This window comes from Anguilla rostrata, chromosome 1, assembly GCF_018555375.3.
Source record: "Anguilla rostrata isolate EN2019 chromosome 1, ASM1855537v3, whole genome shotgun sequence".
NCBI lineage: Eukaryota > Metazoa > Chordata > Actinopteri > Anguilliformes > Anguillidae > Anguilla > Anguilla rostrata.
Window position 1 is genome coordinate 5,594,181 of NC_057933.1, and position 27,972 is coordinate 5,622,152.

The 27,972-nt window shown below is 52.0% G+C and overlaps 1 protein-coding gene across 1 annotated transcript; it reads left to right on the plus strand.

The window, feature by feature from the left end:
- Positions 1-1,313: 1,313 nt before the first annotated feature.
- On the plus strand, positions 1,314-27,972 carry si:dkey-16j16.4 (uncharacterized). The gene is made up of 5 exons (XM_064304003.1): positions 1,314-1,989; positions 12,493-12,574; positions 13,339-13,787; positions 16,267-16,320; positions 26,168-27,972. The coding sequence occupies exons 1-5, from the start codon at positions 1,921-1,923 to the stop codon at positions 26,285-26,287; spliced, it is 774 nt and encodes a 257-aa protein (XP_064160073.1). The 5' UTR covers positions 1,314-1,920; the 3' UTR covers positions 26,288-27,972.

Sequence of the window (27,972 nt, forward strand, 5' to 3'; positions counted from 1 at the left end):
AGCATATTTCCTGTTTATTTTGTTAGAGTAAATATGCTGGTTTGGAGGGGGGGGGGGGCAGACTTTGAATGCCTCCCTCTCCTGAATTGGAAATCATAAATCCCCTTGCTGTTTAGACGGCTCTTTTATACAGGCAAACACAAGCCCTTATTAAACTTGTAAACCTGTATATATATTAAAAAAAACATAATTAGAAAGGCTGAAAGACTGCTCTAAAGGAGAATACTATATTCTGGAAGGAACTAGGTTTACCCCTCCAGCTCTCCTTAAAGGGGGCATTGTCATTGCAAAACTCTTTTCGTAAGCTGCATTATGAAAGACAAAGTGCCGTAGCACACCCGGAACGTCCCGGAGACACAGCTAAGAGCTGCATGGGAGTAAAGGCACTTCTGGTGGGCAGGGTGTGCCCAGGTAGGCCAGGACAGGTAGGAGATGGCTGTGATGTTCTCCAGCCGCAGTCACATGATCCTGTTTCAGGAACTGCCCAGGTGCAATGTTCCACTGAGCGCCGAGCTGCTGAACTCTGGTGGCTTTGCATCCTCTCCGTCTGATCAATCATTAAACCTGCAACGCTGAGACGCTTTCGAAAGAGGATTTACGTGCCCGGTTGAATGAAATAAGACATTCCTATTAACAGTTCATCATGTTTATGACACCGCACATGCTTTAACATATGCGCACACATAGGCATACGTGTGCATGTGCTCATGCACACACGTGTACACACGCACGCACGCCCGCACGCACGCACACACACACACACACAATTCTCAATAAAATACGTGTTCTGGTCAATGAGACAGGGCACAGTGACTCAGTGTACAGGAGAATTCTGCCAAGAGAGAATTTTGCGTATTCATGTAAACAAGATTAATGCTGCAAATGAAATTGTGCGGGCGTTAGAGCATTTCAGGGAAAGTTGCAATACATATTAAAACACAGAATTGCATAAGTATTTGTGTCACATTCAAATTTACCCATCATTATGCCATTTTGAGTATTGTAATTTCATTCAAGAATCAACATTAATTTTGACATTTCATTGACACGTTAAAAACGTACACCTTTCCATGCAACATTCATATTGTGTCATATGATCACATAATGACTTCTCATGAAATAATACTCACTGTGTTACGTTGACTTAACTGTAATCCGTACACTGATAAAATTAAAGATAGATGCTAACTAGCCTAGCAGCTCTGAGAAATACACCTTTAAGAAATAACCATCGCTCCCTCCCTATTGAGTAAAAAAAATTACATCACCCGGTAGAGTAGCCAATGGAAACGCTGGATCCCTGAGCGTGAGAAATAGTATGTATATTTCTCATGTAAGCGTGTGCATACGACTGTGTGAGTGTGTGTGTGAGTGTGTGCTGTGTGCGTGTCTGTATGCGAACGATTTGATTCCGATTTTAAACAATACAATCTACATTTTTTTCCAAACAATTTGGACGACTTGGATGGAACGATAGAGTAGGACGAAACAATTCAGTAATCCGAAGTTTCAAAACCGATCTTTGCAGAAAACAGGCTAAGTCGACCTCACACGATAACGATGATAATTGTGTGTTATTTTTAATCGACTGTTAATTTTATTTAGGCATGAAATTATATATACAGTAAGTAGCGAAGTGACCTGCCGGAAGCGAGATGTTATGGCAGTTTAGCGACCGAAGACTTTTGTTTCTTCAGCTGTAGTTTCTGAGTGTACGCTCTTTTGTGTGTATGTGTGTGTATGCATGTGTGTCTGTTTGTACTTGAGTGCAAGTGTGCCTTTTGATAAGTGCGCAAAACTGTTTGCTAAGTTTGGTGAACATACTGCACGTCGATAGTCATGTATAGCCAACTTACAGTACTTCAGTAAAACAGCAAAAAAAGTTTTATAGCAGAAGCCATACTTATCAGAAATACAAGGATGATGAAGACCTTAACGAAAAAGCTGAGAAGACATTCTCTCAATGAAATACACCCTTTTCAGTTGAAGGTAGGTTTTTGTCTGTCATACATTTAAAATAAATATTCATAGAAGCAGATTGAGTCGGCCTCAGATGATACGGGATAATCTTAATGTGTTTCCTTTGCTAATGTTTCCATGCTACATACTATACAAAGATGCTGAAAAGTGTCACATTCCGTGGTGTCATAAGGGAACAAGTGGATTAATTAATCCCGACAATAATTACGCAGTCATCCTTCCCAGTATTCGAACTGGCAGTTGGCAGCGGCGTCGTGGGGGTTGGCTGTGTTCGTGCTCGGGAAAAGTGTGCTGTTGCCGTCGTTTCCCCTGCGTGTGCTGGGACTGGGTTTCGTCTGGGATGTTGTGAGGCTTTCTGCGGCGCATTGTTTGGGATTCTTGGCCTGCAAAGGGGTGGACGCTGGAACAGTGAGTGTGCAGGAAGCGCTGCTATTGTGGACGGAATCAGGCATGCAGTTTCATAACTGCCATCAGGAACGTGCAATAGACACCATGCGCACACACACACACACACACACACTTCCAGAGGGGGTAGAAACTAGGCTACTCACACACGGACACTCAAGCGTACTCTATCCGTAGGAATGTGCTGTAGAGGCACTCTCTCTTTCACACTCACCCACACACAGTTATCGGCAGGTACTGTACATGTGACTGAGACTGGGTACAAGGAAATGTGCCTTCACACCTGTGCAGATGCAAGCATATACACTTGCAAATATACACATGCACACAGTCACACACACGCACATGTACCTGCAGCACACACACACACGCACACGTGCATGCAGCACACACACACACACGTACGGACACACATGCACACACAAACACGCACATACATTCACACACACAAGCACACCCTTGCACTCACACACACACACACACACCTACACACACACATACACAGTGGGTCAGGCAGATACTGTTAGGACCTCACAGTGTGCTCTTATACTTCAGTAGCACCTGATTGTAAACTGAGCATACACCACTCTCCAGCCTGTCCCCAGTCCTCAGAGGCCGTAAGCCTGCGTTTCTAATCCATAATCCATTTTAACCATGCGCCTTTATCAGAGCGTGTCGGGATACGTGTCTCTTATGAGGGTGTGGGGGCCCAGCCCCGGCGAACCAGCCAATCAGCTGCCCTTGCACAGTCATCAAAGGAGACCATGTGACCAGTCTTCCTATCTTCCTATCACACAGCTGATCACATTGCCCGGGCTCAACTCGACACTACACAGCACTGCTTCCGCAAGAAAAAAAAAGGGGGGGGGAGTCTTTTAAAAAAAGCTGTGGAGCATTTTGGTTTCTTATCTCTGCGGCCATGTGACCCCCTCTGCCCGCCCCCTCCTACCCTGCTGGGTCACCATGGCGATGTGGCCGTTAAAAAACGGAGCTTCAGGAAGCAAACCCCATCCCACGGGCCGCGAAAACCGTGACGCACGGACGTCGGGGTGTAATGACGGCGGCCGCTTTGCGATCCTTGGACGAGGCCACTCGCCGCTCGCGGAAAACCAGGAACGCGAAGGAAAGTGGACCAACCTGAGAAAACAGGAAATCGAGGGAGAGATAGAGAGGGAGAGAGAGAGGCAGAGAAGGAGAGAGGAAGAGAGAAGGAGAGAGAGAAGGAGAGAGAGAGGGAGAGAGAGAGAGAGAGGGAGAGAGAAGGAGCGAGAGAGAGAGAGGGAGCGGAGGGAGAGAGAGATAGAGAGGGAGGGAGGCAGGGCAAGAGTGAGAGAGAGAGAGAAGGAGAGAGAGGGAGGGAGAGAGAGAGAGAGAGGGAGGGTGGGCAAGAGTGAGAGAGATAGAGAGAGAGAGAGAGAGAGAGAGAGAGAAAGCCTGGCCTTTTCCCTGGGGATAGAGGGGGGGTGCGTTTTGCGATTGAGGCCGTCCCTCCCGGTTTGTCTGACGGCGGGGGCACGTTGTCGGGCGTCGCTATCGCACGGGACCGCCGTCCGTCCTCCAGACGTCTCCGGGGCGAAGATCACGGCCCGCGAGCGCGGTCCCACGGAGCGCGCGGCGGTCCGCTTTTAGACCGCGAGCCAAACGCGTTGCCTCGCTCGCCCGCTCGCTCGCTCGCTGGCCCCTGAGCTGGGTTATCTGCTTCCGCGGGGGCTTAACCGATAAGCACGGTTGCCGTGACTGCGGCTCCAGGTCGCGGCTCTGGCAGCGCGGGCGCGCACGCTCGCTCAGGGGGCTGCCTGTAATTGGCTGGAGGTCAGCGGTGTAACCGAGGCCTCAGAGAGAGAGCGCCTGTCGCTCACCGGCAAAGAGCTTCTGAGCAGCCGGATCAGCGGGAAGTTCTGTCTACGTGTGACAAAGCAAATACACACACACGCACAGCCCCACACGACACAACGCACCACAGCAGAAAACCCCACACATACACACACACACGCGCACGCACACACACATACGCACAAGAAAACTCCCACACATACACACACACGCGCACGCACACATACGCACGAGAAAACTCCCACACGTACACAAACACGCACACGCACGCATGCGCGCACACATGCACGCAGTGGGCTCCATAATGTTTGGGACAAAGACAGATTAAAAAAAATAATAATCATTTTTTTCGGCTCTGTGCTCCATGATTTTAGATTTGTAATCAAACAATTCATGTGTGCAGATTCTGCTTTTATCGAAGGGTATTTTGATACACCTTGGCTTCAACATGTAGAAATTGCAACACCTTTTATGCATAGCCTCCCATTTTAGGGCACCATCATGTTTTGGGCAAATGGCTTTATTGGCGTTTCTGATTAGTCATGTGTGTTCACTTGCTTCCTTGGTGCAGGTATAAGAGATCTTTCAATCTGGTTTTGATTCAAAGTTTTTGATTGCCTTTGGATCCTGTTATTGCCATTTGTCAACAAGAGGCCCAGAGTTGTGCCAATGAAAGGAAACTTAGGCTACCAAAATCAACTGTTGCAACATCATTAAGAAGAAAGAGCACTGGTGAGCTCAATAGTTGCAAAGGCCAGGTGGGCTAAGGAAGATGTCTACAGTTGATGACTGAAGAATTCTCTGAAGAATGAAGCTCCAAACACCTGTCCGACAGATCAGAAACACTCTTCTTTAGGCCGTGTGGATGTGTCAGTGACTACCGTCCCCAGAAAACCTCATGCACAGAACTATAGATACTACACTGCAAGATGCAAACCACTAGTTAGCTTCAAAAACGGGATGGTCAGGTTACAGTTTGCTAAAAAAAGAAGTAGTCTACCTAAAAGAGCCTGTAGAGTTCTTTGAAAAAGGTCTTGGGGACAGAAGAGACCAAGATTCACTTGTATAAGAGTGATGGCAAGAGCAGGGTGTGTAGGCTAAAAGGAAGTGTGCAAGATCCAAAGCACCCACCCCTTTATGTGCGAAACCTGGTGGTGGGGGTGTTATGTTTTGGGCATGTATGGTTGCCACAGTTACCGGCTCACTTGTCTTTATTGATGATGTACAGTGGCTGCTGGTGGCAGCAGCAGAATGAATTCTGAAGTGCACAGAAGCATCTTTTCTGCTTAAGTTCAGCCGAATGCCCTCAAACTCATTGGACGGTGCTTTGTCTTTCAGTGAGCCAGAAACATACTGCTAAAGCGAAAAAGGATATTTTCAAAGCCAATAACTGGAAAGTTTCTGGACTGGCCAAGTCATTCACCCAATCTGAATCCAATTAAACACGTGTTTCATATGCTGAAGTGAAAACTATCTTTAACTCGTCAGCTAGGCCCCCGAAACTAGCAGGAGCTGAAGATGGCTGCAGTACAGGCCTGGCGGAGCATTGCCAGAGAAGATACTGAGCACCTGGTGATGTCTGTGGGCCGCAGACTTCAAGCAGTCATTGCATGCACAGGATATGTGACAGCTAACCATGACTACATTCATTTGCAGAACATTAGTATGTGGAAAAACATGACGGTGGGGGAAGGGCAATGTATAAAAAGTGCTGTATGGTGAAATGGTGAAACCAAAGTATATACTAATACCCTTAAATAAAAGCTGAGAATGTGCACGTGTTGAGAACCTCACATGCATTGTTTGATTACAAAATTAAAATTGTACAAAAATGCCAAGTTACTCACACATACTGTGCAATGCCCTGTCTATAAGTCATTTATTCAAACTAGCAAAATCTGCCGTAAAAGTATTGCTTTCAAAATTAGGCCAAGTTACAAGAAACAATTTTGGCTAGCCTAGCTCTCAAAAATGAAACAAGCTGTATTCCTAGGCAGTGCTGCTACCCAGTGTTTCCTAAATTATTTAGAGTAACTTGCGTTCCTCCAATGTTGACTCCCCTCTGTGCTCTCCCGCTAACTCCGCTAGGGCCGTGGCGACAGCGGCCAGCTCCCCCGCTAATTAACATCCATCCTGAGGAGAAAGAGAGAAACGATCCCGGCTGATAAGAGGAGCTGAGAGGTTTTTGTTGGACTGGGGTGGTGCCCTGTGTGTGTGTGTGTGGGGTTTGGGGTCAAAGTTCAAAGGGTCAGGGCCGACTGCTTGGGAAACAGGCCTCCATTTCCTTTTATTCCTTACTTAGCTCTTTGTACAGTAGTGTGTGTGTGTGTATGCGTGTGTGTGTGTGTGTGAGTGTGTGTCCGTGCATGCTGTGTGTGTGTGTGCTTGCATGCTGTGTGTGTAGGTGTGTGTGTGTATATGTGTGTGTGTGTCTGCATGCTGTGTGTGTGTGTGTGTGTGTGTGCTTGCATGCTGTGTGTGTAGGTGTGTGTGTGTGTGTATGCGTGTGTGTGTATGTGTATGTGTGTGTGTGTGTGTGAGTGTGTGTCCGTGCATGCTGTGTGTGTGTGTGCTTGCATGCTGTGTGTGTAGGTGTGTGTGTGTATATGTGTGTGTGTCATGCTGTGTGTGTGTGTGTGTGTGTGCTCATGCTGTGTGTGTGGTGGTGTATAGTATGGTGTGGTGTGTGTTCTGCATGCTGTGTGTGTGTGTTCCCCTAACCCTTCTCCTGGACCTGAGCCTGAGAAGCTCTCCCTCTGTGTGGGTCAGTGGTGCTCTAATCCCATAATCACTGTAGTTACTGTGCCCTTCCTGCTGACCACACACACACACACACACACGCAACACACACACACACCCTGCGCATACAGAGTCTCAGCTCACACACACAGCATCCACCTTCAACCCTGACCTTATCCCTAAACCTAAACCACACACACACACACACACACACACACACACTGCGCATACAGAGTCTCATCTCACACAGGCATCCACCTTCCACTCTGACCCCAACCCTAATACTTCCACCCTGTCCAAACACTGGTTCCACACCCTACTCTCTGTGAGAGTTTGGCTCTGGTCGTGCGTGCTGCTGGAATTCAGTCTCTCAGCAGCCTACTTATCGTGAAGCTTCACGTTTCATTACATCACATCACATTACATTACATTACATTACATTACAGGCATTTAGCAGATGCTCTTATCCAAGACCTGCTCCTTACCCAGTATACTACATCGCCACCCGTGTCAACCCTATGGACTGAGCCAGCCCAGCCCCATGCTGCCTCTGAGCAGCCCGCTCTGTGATGGAGGTGAAATGTTCACGTTGCGTTTCAGCGTTTCGTGAATGTGTTTAGAAGTGCCTTCAGCAGGGCTCACGTGCAGCTCAGTAATGATGGGAGACGTGTGTGTGTGATGTCATAGCACTGTTCCACTTGCAGTCGGACTCGAAGCCAGCGCAACACCTGCTGTGTGACTGACTGACTGCGTGCTGGCCATGTGAACTTGGGTAATTTAGACGTATGGATGGATCTGCATGTCCCACATAGATGGGCACCTAAACTGAATTTTCAGTTTCTGTAATTTTGGGAAACGAGGGGGAAATGTGTTGTTTCTGATGGGAAATGTTGTCCTGGCTTATATTTGTGAATGTTCTATGATGTCATTGCGTTTGAAGACTGTGGGTGGCTTGAATAATGCTGGTCCGTGACTGTGTGTGTGTGTGTGTGTGTGTGTGTGACTGTGTGTGTGTGTGTGTGTGTGTGTGTGTGTGTGTGTGTGTGTGTGGGACTGTGTGTGTGTGTGTGTGTGTGTGTGTGTGGTGTGTTGTGGTGTGTGTGGTGACTGTGTGTGTGTGTGTGCGTGTGTGTAACTGTGTGTGTGTGTGTGTGTGTGTGTGTGTGTGTGTGCATGTGTGTGTGTGTGTGTGCGTGTGTGTGCGTGCGTGCGTGTGCGTGTGTTTTACTCTTCTTTTTTTCATTAGAGATGCAGAATACTCATCCGATCATCCCTACAGATAACCTGTTCATGTAGTACATAATCCTCACCACACTGTGTGCGTGCGTGTGTGTGTGTGTGTGTGCGTGTGTGTGTGTGCGTGCGTGTGTGTGTGTTTGTGTCTCTCTGTGGGTGAAGGGGAATTTACTGTGCCAATAATTAGTGACCCAACAGCTATGAAGGGAAAGAGGAACTTTTTGTGTTGAGTTGGGATGGGATATTCAGTTGAGTTGTATATTTACCAGAAACACATGCAGGCAAACCAGAAGTTCTGTCAGTATATGACATCACAAGCCTGAACTGAATACATATATGTATACATACGTATGTATACATACACATATTTATATATATATATATATATATATATATGGATAAACCGTACTTGTATTTTTCGGCAGTGGTGTTTTTTGGTTTGTCTTGAGTTTCTCTGGTTGGGTTGTGACCGTGCTTAGCGTAGTAAAACGATCCCCGCGGTGGAGAACACACTTTGACTTCAGGGATCCGGTGACTCGCATCGCCCTTAAGGACAGAAGAAAGAACATTCGATAGCGAGAGAGAGAGAGAGAGAGAGAGAGGGAGAGGGAGGGAGGGAGAGAAAGAGAGAGAGGGAGAGAGAGAGAGAGGGAGAGGGAAAGAGGGAGGGAAAGAGAGAGAGAGGGAGAGAGAGAGGTAGCCTGGCGTCTCCGTAGTCGCCACTGCAGGGGCAGTATGCTGAGGCTGCTGGGAAAGGCCTAAGCAAATGTGACCACAGGGCTGAACCACTTATGCAAACTGGCCGTGTGTGTGTGTGTGTGTGTGTGTGGGGTTTCACACCGCCACTGAGAAACTGTCTCCGTCACACACAGACCCACATCCTCCTTATGGGAGCTGTGTGACTGCTCTTACACACACACACACTCACACGAGCGCACACACGTATACACACGCGCACACTCACGCATGCACTCTCATGCACTCACACTCACGCACACTCACACTCACACCCACACACCCACACACACACATGCACTCACACCCACACACACACGCACTGTCACGCACGCACACACACACACTCATGCGAGCACACGCACACAAATACATACGCACGCACACGCGTACACACACACATGCACTCTCACGCACACACACACACTCACTCACACTCACACCCACACACTGCAGTGTTTCAGATGTTGGTGATTCTTCTCTGAACTTCACCGTGTAAAGATAGCCCCAGTGTTCAGTTCTCTATCCATCGCTCCTCTGGGGAAAGGTGACTATTCAAATGCGTGCTCTCTCTCTCTCTCTCTCTCTCCCCCTCTCTCTCTCTGTCAGTGTGCACTGCCTCTAGACAGATTTACATCCCGCATGTCCTTATTATTCTCGAGTGGGGATGCAGGTTTTCATTCAGGATGAGTGACAGTCGACCTGCTGTGCCTGTCATAGTAAGAGAGAGAGAGAGAGAGAGAGAGGGGAAACGGCTCACGCAGGGGACAGGTCAGTCGGCTTTCCGTCGCCTCTGTGCCAAGATCACATCGCTGCCGATCCGGCCTGTTTGACCAGACGGGGTGGGGGGCGGAGGGGGGGTGGCGGTGAGTGGTTCGCTTCGGTTTCTTTTTATACCCAACTCTCCGTTTCTCCTCTTGAGTGCGATGCCCCCCAGTGTTTACTTGTGAGGGGGCTGCTGTGGGTTCGGCTTGACCCCGGCCTGTATCCCGTCCCTGTCCAGTACGAGCTAACAGGCAAAGCTGATCCCGAGTCAGCAGCTCTCTTCTGAAACTCCTCATGAATAACCGCTTTGAGCAGCGAGTGGGCACGCGGGCGTGTGTCAGGAGGTCTGTGAAGGCCTGTTACCCTGGAAACTGGGTTGGGGGGATCCCAGTGGGCAACGCAGCCTGGCTCACGGCGACTCAACCTCACCAAGATGGCCGACGCCTTACCAACATGGCTGACACCTTACCAAGATGGTCTGTCCTCGTGTTTTATTTTTCATCCCAGAGTAAAGTGGAAGCACAAATATTATTGCAGACCGTGGTCAGATCTTGCATTCCTTCCATCTTACCCTTTTTCTTAATTGCTGGAAGTTCCTGTTAGTAACAGGAGTTTTCAGGCGTTTCCAAAACGCCTGTTGAAGCAGCGGCTGTGCTCGGCCACCTTAACGGATTTTCAGAAGATGCGTCGACTTGGAACGCTTCTCGGTCAAGGGAAGGCAGAGGGAGCTTTTCAGCATTAAGAACAGAGAGCCAGCCATCTGGTGCGTGTTATTAATATCTGTGGTGGAAGCAGACACAGGTGTGGAGCCATCTCCCTGGCTCACGGAGGAGATTTAGGCCAGTGGAGCCTGTTGTTCGCCTCAGACTCAGACCTGTGCTGCTTTCAAGGGTTTCCCAGTAAAATAAATCTTTTTTTTTTTTTAAAAAGATTTTGTTCCAAAAAACAGAAAAATGTATTGGTGCTACCTCCTTGCGAGCGAACTCTCATTTCTGAGTGTGAGGTCACTGAATGCTGGTTGTGTTCTGTTTTGGTTTGGCTAACGTTTGAAAGCGGTTAGCCCGGCTGCGCTCGTCGGTTTCCGTGTTGCACCTAACGCCGTACCCTTTAAACGCATTCGCTAATCGAGGCGCCGCGTTCTCCAACGGCCTCCCTCTTGGTTTAATGTGCTGATTATTATGGGCTGTGACCGATGGCACCTGCTCAGCTGTGCTGGTTGCGTAAAAGGCCTAGCGTGTTGCGCTCCTGTGAGTCACTGGGGGAGGAGAGCGTCTGCTTAAAGCCGAAAACGTAGCAGCGGGGCTTGGAGAAAGGTCACAGGTGCACAGTGTGAGACTGGGATGGGGAGGGGGAGGGGGTTTTGAGGGGCCTGGGGGGGGCTTGTAAATAGTCACACAGGTTCACATCCGAACACGGTAAAGCATGCGGGGGAGGGGGCAGGGAAGGAGGGGGATGGGGGGGGACGGGGGCGACGGAAGCAGGGAGCGGCGGTTTCTCTCGCGCTGCGCTCAGCGGGAGACACGTGCGCGATAAGCGGCGGGCGGATGCCGGCGGCCTGCGTCTCTCTGCGATACGGCGTCCTGCGGCGGGAAGCACCCGCCTGGGCACGCCCCGCACGTGCACCAGCCTCAGAGAGAGAGAGAGAGGGAGAGAGAGGGAGGGGGGGGGAGAGAGAGAGAGGGAGGGAGAGAGAGGGAGAGAGAGAGAGGGAGAGAAGGAAGGAGAGAGAGAGAGAGAGAGAGAGAGAGGGAGATGGGGGAGAGGGGAGAGAGGGAGAGAGAGAGGGAGGGAGGGAGAGAGAGGAGAAAGGGAGAGAGAGGGAGGGAGGGAGAGAGAGAGGGAGAGAGAGAGAGGAAGGGAGGGAGAGATAGAGGGAGAGGGAGGCCCGTCACTGTGGGACCCACCGTCAGGACTGTTACCATGGTACCGATCGTCAGGACTGTTAACGTGGTACGGCCCGTTGCCGTGGGACCCGCTGTTGCTGCACCGGGTTACCTAACCCTGGTCCCAGCGATCTGTTGCCGTGGGACCCGCCAATGGAATCGCTTCTGAATAGCAGGTGGAAGCTCCAAGTGAAATTTGGGGGCTTTTTTTTTTTTTTTTAAAGTAAGAGCCATCTGTAGCATCCCCTTTCTGTTACTTGAGCTTAATGAGAGGGGAAAAAAAAAAAAACAGCAAGAGCCCAGAAGAGGGGTTCCCGGGCTCGGTTTTGGGGTTGCTGGTTTCCATGGCAGCCGATCTCCGTTCAGTGCCGCTGGCTGGTGAAAACATGCATCTCCATAACGTATCTTTCCTTAAAGCTACGAACACATTAAATAAAAGCACTGGTGGATCTGACTGAGTGAATGTTCTGGGAAAGTGGTTGTTACGATTCTGGGGTTGCAGTTCTGGCTTGAAGGAGAACCAGCATGCGCAGAGGAACCAGAACCAAGCTTAAGAACCACTGAATCGAGCGGAAGCAGCTTTGCCGTCACCCCACAATGCCTGACGTTCTCTGAGGAGAGGCTCCAGACATCATGCAGGCATTAAAGCAGTGTGCTGCCAGCGTTCACCCGAGGCTAATGCTAACCTCCTAGCTTGGATATTCCCCTATGGGGGTTCGCCAGTGACTGCCTGGCGGTGTATGTTGTTATGAGGTGTGGGGTGGGGAGTATACAGGTAGCTGTTCGGTGGTATATATTGTGATAAGATGGGGGTTGGAGGGTGTAGCTGGCCGGTGGTACATATTGTGATGATGTCAGAGCTGGATTGTGGCTGTTGATTGGCTGAACTCCTGTTACCCCGCCTCTCCCTCTGCAGATCTCCTACCACGGCAGTGAGGAGGGATGGGAGAGCGAGGACTCGGAGGGGGAGAACCAGGAGCTGGCACAGATCGACAGGGGTACTGTCACTCTCAAATCCACATGCAAATCCAAATGCAAATGCACAGATGCACTGTTTAAACAAATGCAGGGTCCTGGGCTACTCCTGAGGGACAGGAGCGTGTGCAGAAAGGAGAACATGCGAGGGTGAGGGTGAAAGTTCTAGAAGCAGGCCCTGATGGTTGAGGGCCCTGTTCTCTCTGAGTCACATGACAGAGAGCTGGTTTGGGAGAGCGAGTTTGAATCTGCTTTGTCTCTCGGGTTCTGGGTGAAATGCAGTCATGTAAAACTGAGTAAAATGAAAATATGAGCATCCCCAGACACCCGTCTAACAGCGCTGTACATAAGCCAGGGCTGTGCACTCAGGGTCCATCCATTTTGGGATTTTGTGCCAACTTATGGTTTTGATTTTTTACTTATCCCAGTTGGTCTTTTTCATTTTACATTTTTGAGAAGGTCTTCAGCTACAGCTGGCACACGCATGGATGCAGGCACGCACGCATGCACGTACACACACACACACACACACACGAACGCACGCACACATGCACACACACTCGCTCGCTCACTGACTCGCTCACTCACTCACTGACTCACTCACTCACTCACTCACTCACTCACTCACTCACTCACACACACTCACTGACTCACTGACTCGCTCGCTCACTCACTCACTCACTCACTCACACACTCACTCACTCACACACTCGCTCGCTCACTCACTCACTCACTCACTCACTCATAGAGAGGGGGGCGCACGTTCACTCTAATCTTTGACCCCCAGAGCGGCGGCGGAACTGCGGCCTGACCCCGCTGGCCACCAGCCAGCAGTACAACCAGGGGGCGCTGTCCCCGGCCCGGCTGCGCCGCCTCCGCCTGCTCCTGGACCCGGCGCGGGACCGCCACAGCTCGGAGGAGGAGCTGGAGCGCATCATCCGCGCCGAGGACAGGAAGTGGGCGGAGCACAGCAGCAGCGCCTCCAGCGACGAGGAGGTGAAGGACCTGTGCGGCCCCCCCGCGGACCAGGGCCCCCGCCTCGCCCTGGCCCCCAGCCCCGTGCTCTTCAGCGCCTCCCCCCCGCCCCACCACGGCCTGCGGCCCCCGTCCCGCGGGCCCCCCAGGCCCCTGCTCCTCGGCCACTTCGAGCCGCCGGCCGCGCCCTACCGCCGCCACCGCCAGGGGTACGCCGGCGAGCAGCGCAGGCCCAGCCTGGACCTGGAGAAGATGCAGCAGGTTCGATTAGCCCCCCCCGACCCCCCCATCCCTCCCACAGACACCCCCAAACCTCCCCCGAACCCCCTCACAATCAGAGAAAACACAATAACACACATTCCCCAAAATACAACACAGCTTCCAAATACGTGTACAGCCTACACCAGGACTGCCCAGCCCTGTTCCTGGAGATCTACCCTCCTGTAGGTTTTTCTCTCCAAACCTGACAAAGCACACCTCACTCTGGAGCTAGAGAACTCATCGAGCTGCTGATTGGTAGAGCCAGGTGTGCCAGATTAGGGGTTAGAATGTAAACATGCAGGATGGGAGATCTCCAGGCACAGGGCTGGGAAGCCCTGTTTTAATGGGACAGGGGGACAGAAACTGCCCTTGGCAGCCCTGACCTGTACAGTTCAACGAAGGTGGCGGAACCGTACGTGCCATAAATTGCGCATGCACTGCAGGTTGCCGTGGTAGCTGTGACAGCCTTTCCGCAGCGTTTCCGCAGCGTCGCCGCAGCGTTGCGAGGGCGTTCGCGTCCCGGCCTTCCCGTCATCTGGACCGCCGTGCAGATGTCACACTTGTCAGGGGTTTGGCGAAAAAACCTTTTTTTTTTGACACTGAGAGGACGTGGTGGTGCAGTGTTATGAGGCGTTATAAGGCGTTATAACCCTCCTCTGGTGACACAGTGGGTCTCTCTCTCACAGGACGGATGTGGGCCAGCGCCCCCGCCCCCCCCCCCCCCAGTTCAGAGGGACACAATCCTCCGAGCAGATGTATGCTCTGTTCCCACAAAACCAGTTAGGGAGGTGGGGCTGGGAGGGAGGGACAGAGAACGAGAGAGAGAGAGAGAGAGACAGACAGACAGAGCGTGAGAGAGAGAGAGAGGGAGTTTTGATGCTCTTTAATGAAACATCGAGTTGCAATAACAACTTAAAAACCAGGGTAAAGGGGGACCAAGTCCTATCACCCCTGACCCTAATGCTTTGGCCGCACAAACACCCACATACAAGCACACGCACACACACACACACACACACACACACACAGAAAGAGCGAGAAAGACAGAGAGAGAGAGGTGGGGGTGGGAGGGAGGGAGAGAGAGAGAGAGAGAAAGAAAGACAGAGAGAGAGCTAATAAACAAGTGGGAGAGAAGTCTGGACGAGTGATCATTAAAACCAGTAGCTGCCAGGTCACAGACAGCGAGGGGGGGTGGGGGGGGGGGGTCCATATGTCTCCGGGAGATTGTGGAGAGGGTGAGCAGATGACGAGGAGCAGGGGGCAGAAGAGAAAGAGAGAAGAGAGAGAGAGAGAGAGAGAGGAGGGCGAGCGGGTGGGTGGGGGAACTCGGTCAAGTGGAAGAGGAGGGATTTGGCGGGTCAGGGAGGAGGGGGGGCGGAGGGACAACAGTAAAGAGCTGGCGAAGCATGTTAACCCTTCTGGGGGGGTGCTGGAAAAATGAGGGGGACACACTTCTGCCTTGTCATACGGATTTATCCTGCCATATGCACACACACACACACGCAAACACACACACACACACACACTCACACACACGCACACACGCACACACGCACTCACACACACACACTCACACACACACACTCGCTCACACACACACACGCACACACACACACACATGTTTGCGCACACACACATATGTGCACACACACGCAAACACACACACGCGCACGTGGAAGATTCGTGTCCAGTCACTGTAGCCTAGCCACTCCTAAACCAAAGATGGAACCCACGCGATCGAGCTGGAGTCGAACCCGTGGTCCTGGTTCCGTGGGTCCCTCCTCGAGAGAGAGAGAGAGAGAGAGAGAGAGAAAGAGGGAGAGGGAGAGCGAGAGGGAGAGCGAGGGAGAGGGAGAGGGAAGGAGAGAGAGAGAGAGAGGAGAGAGGGGAGAGAGAAGAGAGGAGAGAGGAGAGGGAGAGAGGAGGAGGGGAGAGAGAGGAGAAGAGGAGAGAGGGAGGGAGAGAGGGAGAGAGAGAGAGGGAGCGAGAGCGAGAGCAGGCCCGCGACAGGTTGTCACCCGCCATGTTTGGCTCCTCTCCCAGCTCCCACACAATGGCCGCGCTTCTAAAATTTCCATATTAATTCCCCTCGTCCAAAAAGGCACTTGTGGCATAATAATCCCCAGACAATTCTCCAATTGTTGGGGCTCCTTGTACGCCAGGATCCCGAACCACAGACTCCGGGAACTCGGGGGGGAACCGTCTCTGTTACAGAAAAAAAAACACCGCACATATCTCCGGCTCGACCGTGACACAGTGGGGTTAAGACCCGTTCAGAGAGCTTTTTTGGAACGTGTTCAGGTAGCGTTTTCCAAATGTTTGCTGGACGTTCTCAGACCGCTTGGCGACGCTGAAATTTGCACGCTGTTGCGGGGGTAATTCGGGATGGGGGGCGAGTGGGGGCGGGGGTGGGTGGAGAGCGACTTGACCCGTCTGAAAATGTGTGTCCCGAATTAACGAGGGTCTTTTATTCCCGCAGAAAATGCTGCTGAAGAAGAACGGCGGAGGGAAGACGAGGACCATAAAGATTCGGGTGAGTACGCGGGGGCCCCCGTCTGCTCCCCCTCCGCGCGGATTTAGGGGGGGAGTCCTGTTACAGAGAGGGCCTGCGCTGAATGAGGTCACGGGGGGCCCAGACAATACCGTCTGCCTCCGCGCCAACGTCGCTGAGCCCCTCCGGGGGGCAGGCTGGCAGCGCACCTGGCACAGGTGCCCGCTTCCGCGCTCCGCCGAAGCTCCAGCTGGTCCCCCTCCAACAGGAAATCTCTCTTCGTTAAACTCGTTCTGGGGCGCTACGTAGCTCCCAAGAATTTCCCCTGTAAAAAAATTTGACCCAAAAAAAAAATATATATATATTTCTATGGAAACCATGAGCAAGTCGGATTTAATTTGTTGGGGTGTTGACGAAACGGGGGACGGAGTCCTGCTTTACGTCCGTTTGTTTGCGTGTCTTAACGAGCGTGTTGGGCGTGTTTGGTACTCGGCGCTGAACGCAGGCCCCGGTCTGTGCTGGAGCACGCTGAGATCCCGGGGATTCTCTGATGGAATATTGACGGCGGGCTGTGCAGCTGCTCTGTGGAAGCGTTGGGGTGCGGGTCGTATTTGGGGGGGGGGTGCCCGCTGCCCTCTCCGAGGGAACAGCTTGAGCCAGCGTGGAGGTGCCGGGGCTTTTTGGCAGGGTCCCGCGCAGCTCCAGAAGGATTAGCAGAATGAGGCAAAGCCTTGCGTCATCGGCTGCGTGGGGTCCTCACCACGAGCATTCACTACACACACACACCACACACCTAGCCACCTACATGGCACTACACACACACACACACACACACACACACCACAACCACCTAACCCCACCACACACACACACACACACCCACCACACTCACCACACATCACATACCCCACCCTTCACACACACACACACACACACACACCACACACACATGGGCCACTCCCACACACACACACACACACACACACACACACATGCATAACAACACACCACACACACACAACAACACAACACACACACACACACACACCACACACATCACACGCACACACACGCACACACTCACACACACACACACACACATACAGACACACACACGGGCCACCCTCACACACACACGCATACGTACACACACACACACACACACACTCACACACACACACATACAGACACACACATGGGCCACCCTCACACACACACGCATACGTACACACACACACACACACACTCACACACACACACATACAGACACACACACGGGCCACCCTCACACACACACGCATACACACACACACACACGCGCACACACACGCACACACACAGGAGAGAAGTTCCCGGACTTTGAACCAGCAACACAGAATCTTTGCCTGGCAGTAGCACTAACTCATGTACACAGTGAATCACGGTCCGTGAATTAGATGGGGAGCAGAGAGTGGGACAGAGACTGAGCGAAAGCATTCTCTCAGAGTTTGGGGTGCAGAAGGCCTTTTGGGGACCCTCCGGCACGTTGTTAATGACCTCCGGGGGGGGGGGGGGGATTGTTTCTGGGTTGGTAGTCTCTCTCCAGTCAGGGCTGAGATGTGGAGATGTTGGAGATTTGGGGCAAGCGTAGCTCTCTCTCTTTCTCTCTCAGTTTCCTGGCAAGGCTCCAGGTGCAGTTTGGGGTTGAGGGGGGGTTGTGAGCCCGCTGTGGTTTGGGGGCCCCTGGGGAGGTGTGTGAGTGTGTGGTGTGGTGTAGAGGGGAGGGGAGGGGCGGGAACGTAGGGGATCAGACAGAGCAGAGGGACACGGGGTTCTTATTTGGGCGGGAGCAGGTGGAAGTCTGTGGGTGGGGGGGGGGGCTCGACCCCCCCGGATCAGAATAACAAGCTGCGGCTGCTGAGGGGCAGTTTTCGGGGAGATGTGAGGATTCTACAGGAAGCCAGCGGGTCAGGATACAGCAGGAGGGGCCTCTCTGCAGAGCAGACAGCCCTGCTTCTGGGAGATCCTCTGGTGAGGCCCACGTTTGGCCCCAAACCTTACGATGGGCGGGCGGGCGGGGTCGGGGGGAGGGGGAGGGGGGCAGGCTGTAACCACCAATGTCTCCGAGCAGGAAGGAACAGGACAAAACTCTGCTAAAACGACTGAACCTGGTCCAGGGAGCACCATGTGACAATGACCTGTGCGACACTGATTAGAGTCTCCAGGAGCAGTGGTGCTCTGTGTGTGTGTGTGTGTGTGTGTGTGTGTGTGTGTGTGTGTGTGTGTGTGCGCGCATGTATACATACTGATAACATGAAACAAAACCCAGTGAAATAAAGTATTTTCTCCTGCCCATTTCCGGTCTCTAGCAGTAGTGTGAGTGTGAGCGTTCTGCTTCCCTCTCCACCGGCTGTCCATCAGCAGTCTGTTTGGAGTAAATATCTCTGAACGATGCTCTCGTCCTTCCATCCTCCGCTTCGACCTGACACACGGCCCCTAGGGCGGCGCCGATGGGAACCCGCGCGGCCGTTCCCGCGACGTTCAGGCCGCGCAGGGAGGGGTGTGGCCCCCGGAAACCGCCAATCTGTCTCCCAGCGCCTAGCGCTCGCTCGCTCGCTCGTTATGGCCCGGGGCGAGCGGCTCCTACGGCCGCTAACATGTGGATAACATCTTACCCTCCTCCCTCTCAGGCGTCTGACCTGGAATGCGATACCGCCTTATGTCACTTCCTGTCCCCCCCCCCACCCCGCCCCCCCGGTGCAGTGTCCGACACGGGGCCGTTTCGCGAAGAAACCGGATCCGGGAACGTGAGGCGGGTCGACGCCGGAGGCAGAGAGGCGTTTAGCGACAGCCCCCCCCCGCCCCCCCCTGGCCCGCTGGATAAGGCGCGTGTGGCGGTGTTGGAGCGGTGGGAGGCGGTGCGCTTTCCCTCACACATCTGCCACAGCTCAGCGGGTCCGCGGGAGGCCGTTGCCAGGTTACGATGGCCCGGTCCCTCAAGAGGCGGCCTGCGTGGAATCCCCCAGCATGCCCTGGGGCATGACTTTAGCTGGGCTGATTTTCTTCTACACGGTCACGTCACCCCTGCTTTAGCTGTGTGGAGCGGAGGAAAGCCTTGCGTAAGCAAACCGAACGACCAACTGATCGTAATCAACGCAGACCACAGCCCTGCAGTGTTTTCTTCTTTTTTTTCTGAAGCAGAAATAAACGGAAGCGAGCAGGAGGAAAGCGCACGTCCGTTCGTTAAGACGAAGCTTCACGGGCTCACGGGGCAGACGACGCTTTCGCAGGGCGGACGACCGGTTGGGCAGCTGCCAAACCCAGATCAGGATTCAATTAACTGGCCACTTAAGCCTAATTAATTCAAAGCAGGCTGAACGAGAAGGTAGCGCACCGCGAACTCCCATGACCAGTGCTGTTCGGGGGGGTGGGGGATGGGGGGAGAGGAGTGGGGTCAAGCGGAACGAGGGAGAGGGTGGAGGGTGTCAGTGAGGCGGGAGAGGGCAGAGGAGAGGGTGTGGAGGGTGTACAGTGAGACGGAGAGGCAGGGGAGGCGGGAGGGTGTACAGTGAGAGCGGGAGAGGGGCAGAGGGAGAGGGCGTGGAGGGTGTACAGTGAGAGCGGGAGAGGGGCAGAGGGAGAGGGCGTGGAGGGTGTACAGTGAGAGCGGGAGAGGGGCAGAGGGAGAGGGCGTGGAGGGTGTACAGGAGGAGCGGGGGTAGGGGGCAGAGGGAGAGGGGTGTGGAGGGTGTACAGTGAGAGCGGAGGGGGCAGAGGGAGAGGGTGGAGGGTGTACAGTGAGCGAGGGCGAGGGAGAGGGGAGGTACAGTAGAGCGGAGAGGGCGGAGGCTGGAGGGTGTACAGTGAGAGCGGGAGAGGGGCAGAGGGAGGGGGCTGCACGGTGAAAAGTTCAGTGTTAAATCGACTCTGGCAGAGTACGTGTGGTCCCAGTCGGACCCGTGTGCGCTCTGTTAGAGTTAGCATTAGCGCTGGACGCGTTACCGCGCGTGAGTCTCAGCTCGGCGCCAGCGTGTAGGAGAGGGGCTGAGGGGGAACGGGCGGGATCGGGTTCGAGAGAGACGGTTCAGAGGAGGACCGGTGCTGTGCAGCTGCGACGTGACCCCTCCCCTACCCTGCGGCCCAACCGCCAGCCCCCGCCAGGCCAAGGGGGGTTGGGGGGATGGGGGGGGGCAAGGGGCAAGGGGGGGCCGCGGCTCGCCAGCGGTCCTGAGCCCCGTGGGCTGAAGAACGCGCTGCCAAGTCATACAAAGACGTTTCCTGCTCCTTTTCCTGCTGGGGCGGCTAATTTTAGCAAGGCTCTCCCCCTCTCTCTCCTCTCTCCCTCCTCTCTCCTCTCTCTCTCTCTCTCCTCTCTCTCTCTCTCTCCCTCTCTCCCTCCCTCCTACGGGTGCTGAGTTTCCACCCAGAGCAGCATCAGCAGTCCCACTCAAACAAGAGTCTCATTCAGCCTCTAAAAAGCCTAAAAATGCACTTGGTCCGATCGATGCCGAGCGTTTCACAGGAGGCGGAAAGTCCAGGTTCAGAAAGTAAAAGCCTGCCCCAGGATTCTGTTACAATGCCCTGGATTGGCCCAAATCTTCATCCAGGAAGTAGAACTAATCAGTGTCAAAGTCAGCTGGCTGAGTTCACGGGAGGAAGAAACAAATGGCGGGACTTTCTCTCTCCGACCCCTGACCTTCCCATCTCTGCCCCCTGACCTTCCCATCTCTGCCCTGCACTGTCAGGCTTTCGTTCCTGGAGTATATTCCCCATTTGGGAGCTCAGTGGTAACCAGGGTTACGGTCTATAAATCCAGGCTTCGGTCTCAGGCCTGCAGAGCAGATGTACAGTACGTCAGTCAGTCAGCCGGATGCGTTCGGACAAGGGGCGCGTAACTCCGGTCCTGGTGGGCCGGGTCTGCGTGCTGGTTTTTGTTCCAACCGGTTACTGCAGTTTTAGGTTTTTGACAGCTGGATTAACTGTGCTGAGTCACTCCTGCGCTTGAGCACAGCACAGTCTTTAGGATGGACTTGCGCCCTGTGGCCGGTGCTGATACAGATGTGAGATCCAGATACGACTGAGCTAATTATATAACGAAGAGCAGAAGTTGGCACGAAATCCTGAAACGGATCGGCCCTTGTTATGACTACGACTCCGCTTTGTCTACGGACTGATTTTGCAGCCTGTAGGTCAGTGGAAATCCAGTACATCTCTGTGGTTGTTGTTGTTGTTGGCTACATAACAGGGTAATTGGCTGTGATAAAGCTATAATTAATTCAGTTAAGAGAGACTAATCATAACGAGTTTGGCCTACAGTAATCCAGCCAAACGTCTGTGTTAATTGAGCCCGGTACGCAGAGTCGATTATGCTAGACAGCTGACCCCAGAAGAACCAGCTAGCTTGCACTCCCCTGTCCCCTCGTCGGGTACATGGGTGAACCGGAGGTACTCTGCACCAACACCATGTTCTTCACAACTGTGTCATTCCATGAGCGAAGTACAGGTTGAACAGGCAAGGCAATGCTAAAGTTTTTTTTGCACAGGAAATAAAAATAAAGCCCTGCTTTCACACTTGGTCCTTCTGCACAGTCTCTGCTGCTTTTTGTGATTTCCTTTCGAATCAACAGCCACTTTAGGCCTTGGAAACAAGGTGTGCAGACTCCTTAGCCAATCAGTGACTTAGCAGTTAAGTGCAGGAACACAAAGCCAGCCGATGCAGGGGCCCTGCAGGATTTGAGCTGGAGATCACCGTCTTTGCTGTGGCACAGTTCAGTGGCTGTACAGTCACACCGGTGGACGGCACACATTTTCCAGACCAAACCCAAAAAGCCCAAAAAATCAAAAGCTAGTATGGGAGGGGAAATAAAAATTGGAAAATTATTCTGAATCCAGGGGAAGAGCAGGTCAGAATAAACTCCAGTTTTAAAAAATAAATAAAAATAAAGCCCTGCTTCCACACTCGGCCCTTCCTGCGCTGCCGGTGAAGCGATCGGTGGAAACGGTGTCTTAAGGAGGCTAATTAGCGCCGGGCTAACGAGCCGGCCTTCACGTCCGCTGTAATCGCCTGGAGGCCGTCCCCCTCGCTGCCCCGCCCTCCTGTAAGCTGCTAATCAGGAGCATCTGAAGGGGACTCACCTGCTATTAATACTGCGCTGGCCCAGGTAATAATGCCACATGCCTCCCTCCCCCCCCACGAACTGCCGCTTTCCCAGCATCCAACTGCAGCGCTGCGTGACCCAGGTGTGTTTTTAGGGACACGGGGCCACCTGTACACCCCCTCCTCCTCCACCCCTCTCCCTCCTCATCCCCTCTGTCTGGAGTCTCCGTTTTTGTAAAAAAAAACAGAGGCTGTGATTGTTTGCCAGGTTGGGAGGAAAGTCCCTTTTTTTCCCCCGTCCCCATGGTGAATGAGGCGTGCTCTTGCAAACATGTCCAACTGCACCCCCCCGCATTCTCTGATTTTGTAAAACCGAGTGAATGCGAATGTTCACCATGTTTTGAGGAAAGGTTCCTTTTTTTTCCTTCCGCATTTCCCTTCTTCCTCCATTATTCGACATGGATCTATAAAAAAATGCTAACTGAATTTATGCTGAATCGGTGGAATCACCAGCACCGAAGCTGTTCTTAGACCAGGGCCTGGTGGACTGGCAGTGTCAGCAGTTTTTTTTTTTTGTTTTTACTTTAAAATTAGCAAATAATTTGGACCCATGAAACCAGTTAAGGTGAATTAAGTTTGTAATCATCTGTATTATTTGATCATATGCTGAGTACACCAGACTAGCCCAGTACTTACTCATGTGGGCCGTGAGCACAAACAGAACCTGTCGCATAGAGGCAAGCCTCGAGTTTTGCGCTAAAGTAACTCATGTTCCAAAAAGTAGTGGGAGACACACCTGACCTAGCATCACCTCAAAAATCCATTTTTACGTTTTACACATCTACTGACACAGCAGCCTCCAACATTCCTCAGCAAACAGACCTGGGTCTACTACATATTTAAAATACTTTTTGACTGTTTAGATTTTTGGTAAAACTTCCAAACAGCCAGTTCTCAGATCTGTAGGAATTCCCAGCCAAACCAATATTACTGGTGTTAGAAGTGTTTCAAATGAGGTGTATTTTCAGTTTTTGGGTTCCTTGTTTTTTTTTTTTGTATTTCTGAGAGACCAAGACAGATGTTGCCCTTTTTTTTGTAAGTCGCTGTGCTTTATGGCGTCCCCTGAGAGTGAACGTGATCTAACGTTACATCGACCCGAGCGTTAGCCGCTACGCTACGCTACACTGCCACTCGGCATTCATTAGTGTAGATGGTGGAGGTAGCCTCAGGCCGCCGTAGATCCCTCCATCATTAGCGACGTTATGAGGGGCACAGCCGAGCCAAGAATAGCGGGACATCTGAGTCCTTCCATCCCTTAGTACCCCCACCCCACCCCACCCCACCCCACCCCCTGCTGGGACCCCAACAGCAATTCAGCCATACTTCATGTCTAGACGCGTCCGTAGCCCGTGATGTATTGCGTGTACGTGACGGTGCGGTGGAAATTGCCCCGTTACCCCCCCCAGTCCCACCCCGCCCCCCCCCCCCCAACTCGCCGTGTCCCTATTCCTGGTGCCGAGGTGTACCAGACTGGCGCTGAGCCCCTCGGTATGTGCCCTGTCCCTGTCCCACTTCCTCCTGCAAAATGATCCACTTGACCCCCGCTCCCCCCCCCCCCCCCCACCACCCCCTTGCCTAATCTGGCTTCAAGGCAATCCAGTCAACCAGAACCCGGTGCTCTCCTGTCCTCCAGCCACCTGCCTGTCCTCGGCCTGGAACCTTCTAGATCTACCCACTGCGTTCCGCCAGACGCGTTGCGTTCACCAAGGAGAATGTTCCTGGTGAACTCCGTGTTCCAGTAAACAGGTGCTGTTTAATGCCTTAAGTCCTCTTACGTGATTGCCTGGTGACAGACCATAATTAAGATGGACACCACAGCAAAAAGAGAGTAGTGATTTTTCCACAGATTGTTTCACACACAAAAAAAAAAAATTATTACACCTATTTGTTCAATGTGCACTATGCTTTCACAATGTAGGCTAATGTTAGCCATCATTCCTGGCTAATGGAACAAAACTAGAATATGCTTGTGAACGTTGGCTAACGTTAGCCTCACGTTTGCCTTGTTAAAATGCACACCAGTTTCCTCTGGCTTCTGGCAGATGCTAGCTATGGATCTGTCAGCCATTGCCCTTAGCTAGAATTAGCCTCTGCGTGCTCCTACCAGGTCATCTGATATCTTATTTGATTTCTTGTGTTTATTTGATATTTCCACAGAAACAAATTGACATTTCCACTGATTCCCGCCCCTGTTAACCCTGCCGGGTTTCGTTGAAAGGCTTGTGTTTATCCGTAGTCCCTGTGCCACTGTGTTTACAGTCGCTTCTGCTTTATTTTTTTCTTTTGCTAATTGTGTTCATTGCATCAATATTTTATAACGGCGAGTTTAGTTTAAACTGCGCTAGACTATTTATTCCGCTGCACGGCTGTTCGTTTTTCACGATCGTGTGAACTAATGTGTACGTTGTCTCTGGAGGACAGTGTGCGCTAAATAAAATATAAATGAATAAATAACTCATAAAAAAATAAAATAAAATAAATGGTACTCTGTATTAATCATAGTCTTTGACCCCATATGACTGTACACACCAACACTGGTTCACTCGTAGATTACATCACCGTAATAAAAAAATAAAAAAACAATTTCATATAAGGACACAAGGACAGTCTTTGGCTGTCATTCATACGCTTATCAAGAAATGCAGCTAAAGTGCCAGATGGCGTAAATGTTAGGGGCTAATTAAGTAATTAGGGCCTGAAGTGGGCATGAGAAGCAGAAACAGATCCGGCCCTCGTTGCCCAGCTCTGATGGCGGATGCTTATATTTCCAGGGATAGTTCTGCCCCAGGGATTCTTTGTACTTGTGCTACAAGGAGTCAGGCTAAAGGAAGTTGCTTTAGACTTTGAGCGCAGTGAATTTTACACGCGGACACTGGCAGACGAGGGGTTAGCGCGCCCCTCTCTCCTTGAGCCAGAGGGAGAGTGACTGCCGTTACTCACGCGCGGGGGTGGGTCAGAGTGCGGCGTTCCTGGAAATTCCTTTTTTTTTTTTTGTTGTTTGTTTGTGCGCGAGCGTCTCTGCCAAAGCCGATACGGTCTCGGGTCCGAGGTCGCGGCGATTCGGACGGCGGTCCCGTCCCGCCCCGTCCTTTCCCACAGTGGTCAGTGACTCATCCGCTGACTCAGCGCACAAGGAGGGGGGGGGGGCCTTGGACGCTGAACCTGCCCGTGACACCTCCGACCGGCGCCCTCGCCTGCGTCGGGGGTTAATGGTTAGAGAGCCACAGCTTTGTTTGGGAGGAACGACAAAAAAAAACAAAAAAAAAACGTACCGACCCCGAAAACAAACCCAGCCTTTTACCATCCATCACCCTGTCCGGGGGAGCGCGGCTGTGCAAATTTCATTCGCTTGTAGCCTTTTGCCTTTGCTTCGGTTGTAGTACAGGTCAGAGACCGGCTATTTTCTTTTAACTGGGGACGTACTGAAAAAAAGGATTTCAATGCGTCATGCCACCGTGCGATTGGCTGTTAGGGGAGATTCTTTTCCATGTTCAAACCGATCGCCACGGCGATCAGTGACGTGACAGTTGACCCGCGAGCGACCAGTGTTTGTCATCGGGTCACGCTAACTTGTTAATGCCCCCACAACCAGGGCAAGTTGTGCCCTTTGGACACCTCATGGCTCAGCAAGGATAAGGACCAGATTAGACTGAAAAGAAGTCCCTGCTACTGCTCATTGGTCGCTGTGGTCTTCTTCGAGTGCTGGAGCCCCACTCTCATTGGTTGTCCTCTTCTTCTTTTGTTTTTTTGCAGAACCTGAGCGGAAGCCGCCCCCCACCCAGGTACGCCTACGACCCCTCCGTCTTCGCCTTCCGCTCTCTCAGCACCGTCCCGCCCCGGAGCCCCCTCACCCCACAGGAGGAACTGGCCTGAGGCCGGCCCGGACCGGACACGCCCCACGTGTGGACTCTCGCTGACCAGAAAAAGCCAAAAAAAAAAAAAAAAAAAAAAACGGATATCAAAAGCAATATATATATATTTTTTGTTAAGATTCCCTTTCAGTCCAAGTTTGTCTATCTGACCGGAATATTACTTTAAGAAAAATATATTGTTAATAATAATAATAATAATAATAATAATAATAATAATAAAAAAAACAGGTAAATCGGTGGCCAGGGTGTGGAGGACTGACCAGCAGGGCGGGAATCGTTCTTTCACTCTTAGCCTTTGACCCAATTACTCTCAGGTATCCCATTTGATAGACAGCGGCTTCGCCTAGGCTACCGCTGGCTACAAAACTACAAAGACCAGCATGCAGCAGAAGATTCATCCCCACACTGGGGAAGACTTATGCCCAGGAGCTGGCGGGGGCTGTTTAGCATTTGAAGGCCTACAGTACCCAGTCAAATGGGCGCTCAGCTCCTAGGATATTTCAGGTATTTTATTCACCATTGGCTTTGTTTCAGGCCCCTCCCCCCTGCGCTCACATCAATCTTAGCCCCGTAGGTTCTCTCTCACGGGAAGCATGTGAGCTTGAGGAGATGAAAGAACGGCACAAATCCTATGTTGTGGGGGAAAAAAAAAAAGACAGAGGAATTTAAGTTTTCTGTGTATGGACAAAACAGCACACAAACTGTGCACCCTTAAGACAATCTGTGGGTTCCCCTTGAGTTTTCAGAGGCAAACACCTGACTGAACCCCCCCCCCCCAAAAAAAAGAAAATAGAAGTGCTTTAATGAACCCCCGTTTCCACTGTAGCGCCCAGCTGATCCGATGTCATCACACTCAGAGCAGATACTGCTTTGTGTACTTACAGTGACTGAGACTGACCGTTGTTGGGACAGACCCTAGGAGTGCGTTTTCTTTCCAGGCCACGCGACGCGAGTGGTTTGCTGAAAGGTGATTGGGCCGATCATCGGACCACTTGAACTGCAAGTAGACTCTGTGTAGGCCATGTACATCCTGCTTCACTGACTTACTGTACTGTAACAGCACACAGAATGCACGCGACAAGGAGATCGGTGCTGTACTGGAGGATCTGCGAAGGCCTGTTGGAGGAGGGGGGGAAAAATTAAAAAAAAGATGCACCTTGAATCCAAGATGAAAGGAAGCTGGTGGAGGATGTTCCTGTTCAGAAGCCAGGGTCATAGCCCCGAGGCTTCTGTAAAGACGTGTGTGAGCTCTCCTGGACTGTTCGGGAGACAGGAAGTGGGCAGGAAGTGGGCAGCCAGTGAACCAGCCTAATGCTCTCCCACCTTTTCCTCTCTGGCTTTGAATGTAAAAAAAAAATAAAAAATAAAAAAAAAGCATAAATAAAAGGTTGACGCACCTAACCCAGGATAAGGAGAGTAGAGATCGTAGTTTTGAATGTGTTATCTGTTACAAAGAGGACTTATTTATGCGCACGAATGTATCCACGTACTGATCGGACGAGAAGCACTGAGATCAAACTGCAGAACGAAGGCTGTAAGGCGAGCGTGGCGGAGTACGTTCTGCGAGTACGACTGTAACGCAGTAAGAGCGAAAGGGGGAATCTCCCCCTCCCCCTCCCCGTGTCTCTGTTTGTCGCTTGCGTTCAAACGTAATAAATGGAGAAATAAAGGCTCGTGTTTCTTCGC

Bases quoted from the DNA above. Each gene is read 5' to 3' on its own strand.
- si:dkey-16j16.4 (XM_064304003.1), top strand. From the start codon at position 1,921: ATGATGAAGACCTTAACGAAAAAGCTGAGAAGACATTCTCTCAATGAA. The intron at 1,990-12,492 runs GTAGGTTTTTGT...CTCCCTCTGCAG, and splicing joins TACACCCTTTTCAGTTGAAG to ATCTCCTACCACGGCAGTGA. The intron at 13,788-16,266 runs GTTCGATTAGCC...TTATTCCCGCAG, and splicing joins ACCTGGAGAAGATGCAGCAG to AAAATGCTGCTGAAGAAGAA.